The sequence below is a fragment of the Mus musculus genome, chromosome 6 (genome assembly GCF_000001635.26).
Source record: "Mus musculus strain C57BL/6J chromosome 6, GRCm38.p6 C57BL/6J".
Taxonomy (NCBI): Eukaryota; Metazoa; Chordata; class Mammalia; order Rodentia; family Muridae; genus Mus; species Mus musculus.
The window spans coordinates 90,293,265-90,307,174 of record NC_000072.6 but is presented as its reverse complement, the minus strand read 5'-3'; the positions used below and the strand labels follow the sequence as shown (position 1 = coordinate 90,307,174).

At 45.7% G+C, this 13,910-nt stretch overlaps 1 protein-coding gene across 2 annotated transcripts; it reads right to left on the bottom strand.

The window, feature by feature from the left end:
• Positions 1-1,726: 1,726 nt before the first annotated feature.
• Positions 1,727-5,956, bottom strand: BC048671 (cDNA sequence BC048671). 2 transcript variants are annotated; one of them, NM_177738.3, is made up of 5 exons: positions 5,824-5,956; positions 5,220-5,674; positions 4,290-4,415; positions 3,857-3,982; positions 1,727-2,097 (listed from the first exon to the last, which is right to left on the bottom strand). In NM_177738.3, exons 3-5 carry the CDS (start codon positions 4,376-4,378, stop codon positions 1,899-1,901), a joined length of 414 nt encoding a protein of 137 aa, NP_808406.1. In that variant the 5' UTR covers positions 4,379-4,415; positions 5,220-5,674; positions 5,824-5,956; the 3' UTR covers positions 1,727-1,898. The 2 variants fall into 2 exon arrangements, with proteins under 2 accessions (NP_808406.1, NP_001345227.1); NM_001358298.1 differs by lacking the exons at positions 5,220-5,674; positions 5,824-5,956 and adding an exon at positions 4,794-5,063.
• Between the last annotated feature and the right edge of the window lie 7,954 nt (positions 5,957-13,910).

Below are 13,910 nucleotides of genomic sequence, written 5' to 3'. Positions count from 1 at the left end.
ATCCTTTTATCTCAGCTCCAAACTTTGTCTCTGTAAAGAACACCCTTTTTATACCTTTGTAAAGTGCAGATTTAGGGTATTTGCCTTATTTTAATTGGTGTAGCAAACAACCTTTTTAGACATTGGTTGGTTTATATCAGAATTTAGTGTGGGGCAGGGTAGGAGAATTGTTAAATCTCGTTTTGGCAGCTGTAAGCTTAATCATTTTGACTATTAAAACTATGTTTCTATATTTGTTTGGTCATCCAGCTTATCTGGCTGTGTACTTGGCCTGCTAGTACAGTTTGGAAAGTCTTTTTCAAAGGGGGAAGGCACTTGGTAGTCTTGAATTTATTTTGGGTATTACACAGTACTGCTGGTTAAAAGTCAGCTAAATGATTTCACAACTTGAGCTTGGGAACCCCTAGTCTCTGAATTCCACAGCCTGAAGCAATAGGGCTCTGGCTCCGAGGGTTTGAGTTGCCTCTAGCTCCTGGGCCTCACGCACTCATGGTTGGGGTTGCCAGCACAGGAGGGTTTCTCCTCATCCACTCAGATTTCTATCCAGATAAAGAACTTCAGGCCGCTGACAGACAGAGCAGGCAAAGTCACACCCCATCTGTGGGGTGCAGAAGGGCCCTGCGGCTTGCCTGCTCAGTCATAGTCACCCCTATCCTTTGCTCCTGCTGGACATAGGAACCTGTCTGAGGCCCTCAGAGCACCTGTCTGTGAGCAACCACAGGACTGTGTATAGGACCCTTGCCCCTATTGACTGGAAAAGAGTTGCCACTGCTGCTGTCGGCTGGCAGAATCCTTTGCCCCAGCTTACCACTCGCTCCACTGGAGGGACATGGAGAGCCCAGGGCTTGGGGTCTTTCCCAGCAACCTGAGACCACAGCTCTGCCCTTCTAGCCAAACTGGAGTGAGAGGCTGGGGCCTGTGGTCACACCAGTGATCACCCACCCTGTCTGCTAGGCATATTCTGGCCCTCACTCTGTTACAGTTCAGTGAAGGCTCAGCTGCTTCACACCTAATTCCTTACCACCTTGTTTTACCACTCACCTTGTTTCCTAGCTCTGCTCAGCTTCCACACAGTCCCAGATAGAACCCATTTGATGAAATGAACACCAGCTATGACGTCACACTCTTAGGTGTGTTACATCCAGGCACCTCCAGGTGCTGTGTCGCCACCCCTCAGTGCTTATTGGTGCTGCTGCTGGTTACATGCACATGCCCTCTAATGTGGCACTGACTAATGAAGCTCCCTCTAAATGGCCAGTTTGGCTAGTAGGGCAGAGCTATGGTCTCGGGTTGCTGGCATGGATTCTCACATGCCAACATATCCCCTCGCAGGCAACATGCACAGACTCATGCACATATACATTTTTAATATCGACAAGAGAGCTTTTCAGGTACTTCTATGCTTTAAAAATATTACTATACTTTGTGAATCATTCCATACCAATACATAGCTGCTTCTTTAACAGCTGCCTAACAGTGTGGGTGTAGCTGTGAGCATCAGCAATGCCTACTAAGAGGTGTTTAGTTGGCTCCCCACTCTTGCTATTTCCAACTATTAGAATGACTACCATTATTGTTCCAATACCTTGATTTACATGTGCATGAATTTGGATAAAGCTCTAGAAATGTCATTTGCTCTTTTAAATCTTTAAGGCTTCATGATTAAAAATTATACCCATTTTAAAGTTGAGAAATTAGGAGCAAATTGACCAATCCAAGCAGAAATGGGATTTGAACCTGCAAAGTTTATTGGTGCTGTATGGTCTTTGCATGTGGGGGATGGACCACTCCTGGTTTTTTAGTGGTCTACAAGGCTGCTCCCTTTACAAATGTCTCTGAGGCAGCTGTCTGGAGCAGAGAGAATGAGGCTAAGAAAGGAGCCTTGAAAAGCAGGCATTCTAGGGAATGCTCTCAGGTGGCTTTGAAATCCCACTGGTGAGGGGCTGGTTGTCAGGGGTCTGCAGAGGAGGCAGCCTGGGAAGATCTTGTGTGGGGAAACGGAGCTGCAGTAATTTAAGTTCCCAGAGGTTACACAGTGGGGGATGTGGGGGTGGTGAGTAGAAGCTGAATGGCCATGCGACTTGCGGAGCGCCGAGCCTAGAGAAGACATATAGAACCACACCTGACCCAGGGAACCCTGCAGGTTGCAACCAGCCAAAGCAGACAGGGCCATATCTGTGAAGACTCTTGACAGATCTATCTCCAGCTAGGCCTGTCCCAGCCCTGTAAACAGCCTCTGTAACCAATGGCTGCCAACTCAGAGGCCCAGGAAGTGGCTTCACACACTATTCCTGCCACCTGCTCTTCCAGCCTTAGAAACCTAAGCTGAACACAGCAGATTCCTATTACTTCTTGGGCCTCCACGGCAGAGCTTAGGGTATATCTTAATTCTGTTCATCCTCTAGGTGAGTTATGTCAGTTGATTGGGGCAGCTAAGTCATGCTAATTCTTCTTCTGTGGTTACCACCCACCTGAGGCTAGCCCCTAGCTCCCCACCAGAAACTGTCCTCAATCTGAGGCTGGCCTCTCGCACCTGAGACTGGCTCCTCTTACCTGAGACCACCTTCACACATTCACTAGGTGGGTCCTTGCTCTCTTCCCCCTATGGCACCTGCAAGTGAAGTCCCTTACATTTGGGCTTCTCCTTCAAGGTCCCTGTACCTCTTTCACCTTACTCCTTCTCCTTTCTCTGTGCCCTGGACTCCACAATTGGCCTTCTTGGATGGACTTCCAGCAAGAAGCAGGCAAAGATTTAGAGCTAGAGGACCTCATGGGGCTGGGGCTCCTCCCACTTGTCCCCTGCTCATCTGTTCTAAAGTGGTAGGCTGCCCAGCCCCCACATTCCTCTCCTAGCTCCCAAGCCCTGGCTGTTCCTCCAGCTTGGGGAAGAACCAATTTCCCACGTGCCTCGCTTCAATGCTGCCCAGGGGTTCTCTTAGGCTGGTCTCACTGTGAACCATAGCATCATATGCTCCCTAAAACATCTGTCACTGTGTGGTTTTCTCCTTGAGTCTCTGTACTTCCTGCCCATGGTAGGTCATAGTATACCCTACCTAAAAGGGTAGGTCATACCCTTTTGCCTGGGATCTTGGCCACACCCTACTAGGGCTTGGTCCAGACATGGTTCAGAGTACAGGGGGGTGGGGGTCAGCCCCAACACCTTCCCTCACTCTAACATGGCTAGATTGGATTTCTACATCCTATCCTGGATCTAAGCTGCTTCCATTTTGCAGCTTAGATTCAAATGCAGTGTATGTCCAAATGGAGACAGAGGTCTAGAGACTTAGCAGCTCTTTGACCACAGCCTCAGCAGCAAATCCCCCATGGGTTAGGAGGTTTGGTTTAGATGTCAGAGAATTCTTGCTCTGAATTCCCAGATAAGGGAAGGGAAGAGACCAGAGACTAAGGCTAGGGTGTGTGTGTGTGTGTGTGTGTGTGTGTGTGTGTGTGTGTGTGTGCTTTCATTCATGTTGCCTCTTTGGGTGTGCTGTGGAGTAAAGGTACAGACTGGCGACTGGCCAGAGCTGATACACAGGGACTGAACAATAACTGTGGGTTCTGAGGCATTGAGGTGGGGCTGGAGTGCCAGGGCACCCTTTGCCACCTGGCCCTGAAAGTCCCCCAGGATGGAACAGCTTGTCCACCATGCCCGTGTGGTAGGTGCACTGTAGCCGGGTGCAATCTCTTGTTCCCTGTGCCTCTGTTCCATCCTAAGATGGAACATTGTAGTCACATGTCTGATGATGATGAGGACCTTCCTGAAAGCGACTGAGGTTTCCCCTCAGGGTGGGGTGATGTCGACAAGACACATTTGTTTGTGTATGACCACCGAAGGCAGCCAAGTACAGGAACTTACCCTGGGATGGGGATGGACCGTGTTGGCACCAGATTCTTCTGTAAGGGCAGTTTGTCCTTCAGTGAGTTGCTCTTGGCCTTACAAGATGGTGGGCATGATGTGCTAGGCTCCGTCAAATGAGGTAACCTAGAAGGGGGCTTGAGTGGTTAAGTGCCTATAACTGCCAGTCACCTACAGGGGTTCACACCTAGATCTCTCTGTTTGGCCCCATACTCAGTGCATTACAGGAAATGTACTTTTCACCTGGACTGGGACAGTAGGTGAAGAAGGAAGAGCTAGATTGTTGGCCACAGTACAGGGTTCCTCAGGTGCCCCATGGACTAGAGTCACTCCTCCTAGCCACAGCTCTTCAGAACACTCTGTGTTCTGGGGATCTGGGAGCAATATGGGGCTTGCAACAGGGCTCAGCCCTAAGTGTCTAGGCGTCTTGTACCTGTAAGGAAACTTCTTGACAAATCTCTCATAAGTCTTGATTTCCTTCTTCTTATGCCGGCAGGGCTTCTTGTGGCCTTTTGAGTCCATCACAGAGGGAGTTAGGCTGTGTCCTGCACAGAGGGGGCTGCCAGAGCAGAAGCAGGAGTAGGAAGTCGTGAGCTTGCTTAACTCTCCCCACTGATGAATATTGTTATTAGCCCAGTTTTCATGGGAAGAGGGAAAGAGCTCCAAAAGGAAAACTGCTTTGTTTGCATCTACCTGACAAAATGGTAAACTAGTCTTCCAGAATACTACAATCTGGAGTGACAAGGATGTGGCAGAGCCCCTTCTGGCTGTCTGCCTTCCAGTTTTGTGATGGCCCTGTCATCTGGCTGATTGCAGCTGACCATTGTGACTCATGACACCATTCCAGGCATCTCTACTGCCACCTTGCAGCAGCAACTAACTTCACTAACTGGCCTGGGGCTGTTCCTTCAGGGCCATGCAGGTTGCTGGAGCTTACCAGATAGCCTAGTCTAAATCTCCAGTGTGACAGTGATTAGGACTTGGTTTACAAAGCCCAGGAACAGCTCTTTCAGAGGAAGTTGCAAGAGAAAAAGCTGCTGTAGCCCCACAGCTGTCACACTCAGAAGCCTCAGTCAGATGGGAGACCCAGGCCCAAGGTGTTCTGGGAGCAAGCAAACCAGCAGAGGCACATAGTATGCACACTCTTAAGTGACTACACTAGGGTTGATCCTGGCCATGATCCTGAGTGCCAGGCACCAAGGGAACCATAATTCCATGGCTCTGGACCAACAGGGCCCATAGGCCCATTCTGAGGTCAGAAGCCTCTGAGGTCACAATCAGTGGCAGGGTGGTTGCTGATATGTCTCACAGAAGCTGAGGGCAGGTCTACCAGCACAGCCTGGGAGATCTGCAGAGGGCTTACCTTGATAAGGAGAGAGAATAGAAACAGAGGAGCCAGGCAATGAGATGGGTTGAGAGGTCTGAGGATGTGGCCAGTGCTGTCAGGAGATGCCAAAGAGTAGGCAAGTGGGTTGTTTCAGGTGACCAAACCAGGGTTGTACAGGAGACTGAATCCTCAGCAGACAGCTCAAATCCTTAAGCCTAGATTTAGGCTTTCTTTCTTCTCTCCTCTGGGCCAGAAGAGTCCCTACCCCAGTTTCCTAGACAAGTGACTCAAAGTGAACAGCAGGGAAGCCAGGTGAAGGCACTGAGAGTTTGAACAAAAGTTGCTGGTTCTTCACTGGGACCACCTTGGAGTGGCTGGGGTTGACAAAAGACTGGACTCGAAGTTGGAAGAGCCAGATGAGAACACATTTCTTACAGCTGGGTGGTTCAGACTCTCCCAGAAGGCTCACATGCTGCAAGTGCTGTCCCCAGCTGGCAGATACAATAATTGAGAGGTGATTAGATGGTAAGGGCTCTGAAATAATCAGAGGGTCAACCCACTAATGAATTCATGATTTTATGGTGCTGTGAAGGATAGTGGAGATAGATGATGGGGCTTATTGGAGGAAGTAGGTACTTACCACTGTAAGTTGTTCTGGATAGTCCACATCAATAACAACCCTAAGAAGTTGGTACCCTGAGTGGGATGTGACCATGTGTTTTGGGGAGTACTGTGGAAGGCCTTTGGAACCTTGGACTAGAACACCATTGAGTACAGCAATCTCAGTGGGCTGTTCCGTAGAACTTGGAAGATAAGAATGTTGAGAACAGTGCAGATGATGGATGCCTGACTTGTGAAGCAAAGACACTATTGGGCCATGTGTGTGAAGGCTCTGTGGTGTCTGGGTCTGGGGACTCAGCAGTGATTAACAAGAGACTGGCACCATGGAAGTGAAACCTTTGCTATATTGGGACAATTGATGCTGGTTAGCTGAATCTGAGAAATTATCAGTGATTAAGAAGAAATAAGCATCATTGAGGTGAAATCTTCTAGGAACTGTTTTTCCATGAGTTAGCATACAGAAGCTGCGTTCCAGTGGCAGCCACAGTTGTACTTTGCAGTGGCAGCCAAACTTGGTAGTGTGAGAATCACTTAAGTCATAATGGTTATGGTAGTTGTGAACTAGCACTCTTAGGCACCGAGACCTTCAAATGGTAGTTTCATAACTCTTTTCTTAACTCAAAATAGTTAACCAAAGTGCTGAATCTTATTTTAAGCAAATTATGTCTCATTTTTTTATTAATAAGAATGAAGATATTGGAAGATGGAAAGAACTCCCATGTTCATGTATCTGTAGGATTAATATAGTGAAAATGATCATCCTATCAAAAGTGATGTACAGATTCAACACAAAATTCCAACAGTTCTTCACAGAAATTGAAAGGACAATTTTCAGCTTCATACATCTACAAACCCTTCAGTCTACAATGGTTACCTGCCTGAATGATATACTGGTGCAAATTGGCACAAAATTTGTGGGAAAAACCAACCACATTAACTGATACCATTTAAGGCCCACTCCATTAGATGGAACCCATGTCTGACACTGCCTGGGTGGCGAATCTGAGGCTAGACAGGCCATAGATCTACTTGTTTTCCTAGAGAAAAAAACAGATACTGCTGTCCTGATAAAGGTAGTCCTAATGACATTCTGCCCATGATCAGTCAAAGACACTTCCTCCTGCAGGAGATGGGAACAAATACAGAGACCCAGAACCAGAAAGTGTGCTGAGAGCGAGAGACCTTGGAACACCACTTTCTAAATGTGATGACTTTCACAAGTCCCTCCCCTCAGGGCTCAGGGAGCTGTGTGGAAGTGGAGGCAGAAAGAGTGTAAAAGCCAGGAATGGATGACACTGAGCAATGTCTTCCAGACACAAAGGGATTGATGCACACTCAAGCCCACAGAGACTGTGGCAGTACACAGGGTTCACAAGTACAGTGGGGTTCTCAGCGTGGAGAGGAGAAGTAGACATGAACCCCCATCTCTAACCAAGAAGCTATCTCCAACTGACAATAGCTCACAAAGGAAAAATTAGTTTGCTGCAATGCAGTCTCATGGGAGGCCCCATGCCCATCAGTAGATGGCCAACAGAAGACAGATTCTGCGGTAGTTTTGGAGGGTTTTGTTTGTCTTGTAATGCTTTCAGCATCTGTTTTTGTTTCCTTTTGTTGTTTGTTGGTTTTTAGTCTCAACAGGTCTTTTGCTTGTATATTGTGCTTTTTCTTAAAAAAAAAATCTTTTAAATTTTGTTTTCTTTGTTTTATTTTTCTTCCTTCCTTCCTTCCTTCCTTCCTTCCTTCCTTCCTTCCTTCCTTCCTTCCTTCCTTCCTGTCTTTCTTTCTTTCTTTCTTTCTTTCTTTCTTTCTTTCTTTCTTTCTTTCTTTCTTTCTTTCTTTCCTTTTGGCTTTTCAAGACAAGGTTTCTCTGTATAGCCCTGTCTGGCTTGTAGACCAGGTTGGCCTCAAACTCATAGAGATCTGCCTTCCTCTGCCTCCTGAGTACTAGGATTAATGGTGTGTGCCACCATCATCCACTCATATTATGGATTTTTATTGTGTGTGTTTTTTGTGCTTTTTATTTCTATTTTTTGTTTTCCTTTATTGTGGTTCATTTTTTTTCCTGCTTATTTTCCAAAGATATAGAGAGAACATTAGGAGTTTGATGGGGTGGGAAGTGGGGAAATTATGGGAACAGATGGTGCAGAAACTATGGTCAGAATATAATATATGAAAAATTATTTTCAATAAAAACATAAAATATAGGAGAAAAAACCCACAGACATGAACAGCACCATACAATTAAATAAACAAAACCAAAGCTCTGAGCTTGTTAGCAGGGAATAGGGAGTTAGGGAAGAGATCATGGGGAAAGAGATAAACTTCTAACACAGTGGCTGGATTATAAAGAGAGAAAGCACTCCTACTTGGGAACTGAGATTATCTTTCAGAGAGGACCACTCTGGCCAAGGAGATGGAGTAATGAGAGAGGGAAGGTGGGAACTGAGAAAGAAAAAAGGGGTTTCTAAAGAGCGCAAGTCCAGGGGCCTGAGAAAAGATCATCCCAGAGTCCATTAGTCAGTCTAACTGCTCTGGAGACCCTGCCCTTCTCAACAGGGAGTATTCTGCTCTTTGCTTTCAGCCCCAGTGAACACCTCTTCAAAATTTCTAAGTATCTGGTTTATTTCACTGAGCATCTGCTTTATTTCATCTATCTATATCTGTCTGTCTGTCTGTCCATCCGTCCATCCATCCATCCATCCATCCATCCATATATTTATCTATTATTTGCCCCAGGGAAGAACCTGGACTCCTGGGTACCTGCTCTATGGCACCAACGACCTCATTAAAACTGGATTTGAGATGCCCTTTGAAGTAATCCACTGCTCGGTTTACCTGGGGACCCCCTCTCTAGTATCCCACAGTCTTCTCTCAGATGCTTCTCAAAGTCTCCTGAGAGACAAGAGTCCACCAGTTTCTGGCCAGAACACAGGTGACATACTAGCAGCCAAAATTATGGGAGTGGAGATGGGGAAGAGGTCTAGGAATTTACCTAACAGCTGCTCATTTAAAGGTAGTGCTGAGAAGTCCTGAAGCCTCCTTCCCGACTAGGGACCAAAGACAAACAACTCTTGCTTTTAACCCACTTCAAAAACCAAAACAAATCAAAAGCCCCTACCCAGGCATCTGCTAGAGTGGAGAAGTGATCTTCAGAGTGGAAGGGGTGTGCATGTCATCCCTGGCTTGGAGGGGATCTCCCTCCAGAGAGACAGGTGTTTGAAGTGCTACCTGACTTCTTCACTCACCATACCTGCTTGTATTTGTTTTTAACTCACTGGCTCATTTGCCATGTATCTGATATTTTTTCTAAAATTCTACAAAAATTCAAAGAAAGTAAGCAATACCTAAACAAATGGGAAACTGTGAATAGCAGAGCTGCTCAAATGTTTTCCATATTCATTCTATCCAGATATGCTATATAGGAGGCAGCCTCAGTCAGGCTGGTGATTCTGGACTTCCCTGGCAGTGCTTAACTGGAATCCTTGTTGACTTCCAAGAACCTTTGTGCATCTATGTGGCTTGGGAGTTCATCAGTGGGCCACTTAGCAAATAATAGTCATTTAACACTGAATAGGAAAGTACACTCTTATGCATGTTCTTTGGGATAGGAATGGCCTGAATCTGGCCTTGGCTACACACATAGGCTTTTTGCTTTCCTTCCCCACCCCCTTAGATAAAGGCCATCAGAAGGCCAGTTGTTTCCTGTGAGCTGGGGGTAGGTATTGGATCAAGCAATTGGATCAAACCTCCAGTCAACTTGTTCTGGAATCCAGAGCACTGTGCCCTCTCCAGCCTCCTTACTCCTCAGTAGAAAGACCAGACAGACTAGCCTCTCACTCAGGTATTTATCTAGATGACAGGTTTGTCCTCAGTCTACACCCCGATGCTTCACCTGTGAGATCATGTATGTCAGGCAGTGTGGGGTCGAAGGAGCATGGCAGGCTCTGTGTCTTGCTGTGTGGAGCATTGAGAAGCAGGAGAAAGGTTCCCCCTCCCCATTTTCCTCCCATTCATGGCCTGAGCCCCATGATCAGGAATCACATCCAAGGCCATCCTGCAATAGGGTCCCTGAGAAGTCAGTCCTGCTGGAGTCAGGCCTTCTGATATGCCTCTGATTATAACAACCATGCATGGCCTCTCTGGTCACTGGTAAGCTGACTGTGGGGTCCTAGTCACCTTTGGTGGAAGGTTCTTATCACACTACTGTCCCCAAGGTCTTTCTTAGAATAGTATCTCTTCCAGGCAGTTCACCGGGGGGTCTGGGCCCTTCCCCTTCTACTTTCAGAAAGTTCATAGCAAGAAGTGGCTTCATAAATTTGAGAGTTCTCATACTAATGAATTAAAAGTGCACCTGAAAGCTCTAGAACAAAAGGAAACAAACACACTCAAGAGGGGTAGATGGCAGGAAATAATCAAACTCAGGGTTGAAATCAATCAATTAGAAACAGAGCAATACAAAAAAAAATCAACGAAGCTAAGAGCTGGCTATTTTTAGAAAATTAACAAGATAGACAAAACTTTAGCCAAATTAAAAGGCACAGAGGAAGTACCCAAATTAACAAAACCAGAAATGAAAAGAGAGATATAATAAAAGAAACTGAGGAAATTAAAAAAAAAGCATTAGGTTTTACTTCAAAAACCTGTATTAAAAAAAATCTAAATGAAATGGCTGATTTTCACCTAGACAGATACAACTTACCACAGATCAGGTAAACTATCTAAACAGTCCCATAACCCTTCAGAAAATAGAAACATTCATTAAAAGTCTTCCAACCATCAAAAGCATAGGCCAGATGGTTTTAGCACAGAATTCTACCAGACATTTAAATAAGAGTTAATGCTAATATTCTTAAAACTATTCCACAAAATAAAAAACAGGACCATTGCCAAACTCATTCTATGAGGTCACAGTAACCCTGATAAACTTAAAACACTCAAAGACTCAACAAAGAAAGAATGTCAGAGCAATTTCCCTTATAAACATTGATACAAAAATACTCAATAAAATACTCACACACTGAATCCAAAAACACATCAAAGACATTATCCACCATTGTTGCGTCCAACTCGACCAGCAAGGAAAATGCAACCACCAGTTCTTCTTAAAGCAGTTGACTCAGGCAGCTTTTCTCTTCAAATTCCCCGCCTCTCTTGTTACAAGTGTTTTTTTCCCACTCCAGCCACAACCACACCCCCACCAATCATCACAGGTCACATCACCTCACCAGGCAGGCTTGCTCAGCCAATCAGGGATTAAGGGAGGGCCATCCACCAAACATGGGCTTGTTTACTGCCTGGAACAGATTTCTGTTCGGCTGGCCAGGGAGTCTGGAATGGCTTCCCACAATTCCCCCTTTTATAATCTTTTGAAGCAAGCTCTGTGGGTGAAGATAGAGGTCTGATCCCCAGTGTGCAGAAATAGGGGCCATGTACAGGATTGACTCTTAGGCTCACAGGTTTTTACCCAGAGCAACCCTGACCTGCTCCCGTGCCGTTTTTCCTGGGGGAAGGACACTAGGACACTCAACCCTCATGCAATCAGACATACCTCCCAGAGATTGTCAAACAGCTTCCAGACTAACCTCTGTGCAGTGCTTAGCCTTACAACCCTGTGGAGCGATGGCTTCATTGTTCATTCTTCATGGCAGCAAGCCAAATCTGAGGTGACTGCCCTGCTTCCACTGCAGCAAAAGCTTGCACCACCATGGCAGCAGTGCGGACCTGGGCATTCCGCAACCGACACATACACCATACACACAACATGCATGCAAAAACAAGGGCCACAGCAAGGGCACCTATCCCAGCCCATTCTTTCCCAATGCCAAGCCAGGATCCACTCGGGTAGAATTCACAGTGACAATCGCCGAGCGAAGCCCATTCATCTTGCCATCAAAATTTGCAGTCCAATTTAAACACCGACAGTATCCCCCATCTGGGTTCCGCACCCATCAGGGGCAGACACATGCTCATCACCAGCAAGATCAGCTTCTTCAGTTTGACAGCGTCGCACTAGCCGCTCCGGAACCCACACTGGCTCTGCGCGATTCTGTGGAAACATGCAAACGGACCCTCTCACCCAGGCCAACATGGCATCTGGACCATTCCATGATCCTGTAAGCACATCCTTCCATTTAGCATACCCCAGTTTACTGGGGCTGGTATTAGCATGTCGTTCAGCAGCAGAGCGACCTTCCTTATCCAATTGCAAAAAAATTTAAGGTAAAAAGAGCTAAGGAGAGTCATATCTTTGGGGTATGGCCGTAGCCTATTCCCCCTTTTTGTTTTATTAATAATTCTTTTAAGGTTCTATGTGCTCGTTCAGTGATTCCTTGGCCTTGAGGATTATATGGCAGACCGTGTTTAACATGTACTTCCATCTGTTGACAAAAAGACACCAGGGTTTTGGCAGTATATGCAGGGCCATTATCTGTTTTAAGTTGTTGGGGCTTACCCTAAGTGGCCCAGGCCTCCAAACAATGCTGTATAACATGGGAGGCCTTTTCCCCTGCCATGGGAGATGCATAAACTATTCCTGAACATGTGTCAATGGATACATGAACATATTTCAGTTTGCCAAATTATGAAAAATGTGTCACATCCATCTGCCACACCTGTAGAGGGAGCAATCCTCTAGGATTCACTCCATAAGAAGGTGGGTGTTGAAACTCTAGGCAACGTCCACAAGTAGTGACTACATCCTGAGCTTGTGCTCTAGAGATTCCAAATTTTCTCTGCAGAGTAGCATTAACATGAAATTTAGAATGAAATTGTGAGGCTAACTCCATAGGGGATGCTAAAAATATGAACTCCATATGAGTACAATTATCCACAATATCATTTTCCCTACTTAAGGATCCTGGAAGCCCACTATGGGCACGGACATGTCCAATATATAATGGTTGGCGTCTTTCCCACAGCAACTTCTGTAATTGTAAGGTCAAGGCTTGGATGGTACTACGAGCTTTTATTTGGCCATCCACTTCTAGGGATAAAACTAAATTAACTACATATTGTAAATCTGAAATTAGATTAAAAGGAAAATCACAATCCTTAATGACCTCAATAACTATTTGTAATTCCGCCATCTGCGGAGTACAGGGATAATACTGCCTGACCACAGGATCTTTCCCCTCTACCATATATACTCCACATCCGGTTTTTGATCCATCAGTAAACACGTTAACTGCATCCTTAATGGGTGTTTTCCTCACCACTTGAGGGAAAATGACTGGATGTTCCTTTAAAAAGGTCATTAACGGATGTTTGGGATAATGATTATCAAATGGGCCCTCATTAATACAGGCTAAAATAGCCCACTCATCAATATTTGCTGTTAGGACCTTTTGCTGATACCCATCATAAGGGATTACAATAGAGCTGGGTTTTATACCAAAAAATTGTAAACAATGCTGAATTCCCAACAAGGCTAAAGAAGCCACTGTTGTAGGGTAATGATCTAATGTCCTCCCAGCGGATATTTTGGAATGGATCCATAACAATGGGCCTTCTTGCCACAATAATCCTGTGGGCTGCATCTCAGCAGGTAATATTATCAAATTGATGGGTAACCCTTCTCTACAACGCTAAAGCTGGGCTTTAATCAATTCTTCTTCCACTAGGGCAAGGGCCTTTCTAGCCTCAGGTGTTAGTTCCCTTTTGGAACTTAACTCTGAGTCTCCTTCTAAAGTTTGAAACAGAGGTTTTAATTTAACATTTGGGATCTTCAAATAGGACTGAATCCAATTGACATTGCCTAACAATTTCTGAAAATCATTTAAAGTATGCAAGGAATCAACCCTCAACTGTATCTTTTGAGGCCAAATGGCTGTAGGGGCAATCCTTGCTCCTAAATAGGACACTATTTTATCTTGTTGCACAACTAATTCCTTAGCAGCTTGTAAGTTTTCTGAGGATAATGGCCACTGAGGCACCCACACCAGCTCCTCAGTTTTCCAGGTTATGGGAATGTTTCCCCCAGTGGCCCCTAGGAAAAAACCCATTCCTGCCAGAGGCTTTCTTTTAATTGAGGGAATCGGGGACTTCCTTCCTTGCAACCCTTTTCCCAACCTGAAGGATGGGTGCCATCCCATGTCTTTCATCATCTTC

What these genes read in the sequence shown, in the direction of transcription:
- BC048671 (NM_177738.3), bottom strand. Translation starts at nt 4,378, where the DNA reads ATGGACTCAAAAGGCCACAAGAAGCCCTGCCGGCATAAGAAGAAGGAA. An exon ending in GTCAAGAAGTTTCCTTACAG is followed by an intron (nt 3,983 to 4,289) that starts GTACAAGACGCC and finishes GCCCCCTTCTAG; the next exon opens with GTTACCTCATTTGACGGAGC. An exon ending in CGGTCCATCCCCATCCCAGG is followed by an intron (nt 2,098 to 3,856) that starts GTAAGTTCCTGT and finishes TGTCTTCTCTAG; the next exon opens with GCTCGGCGCTCCGCAAGTCG.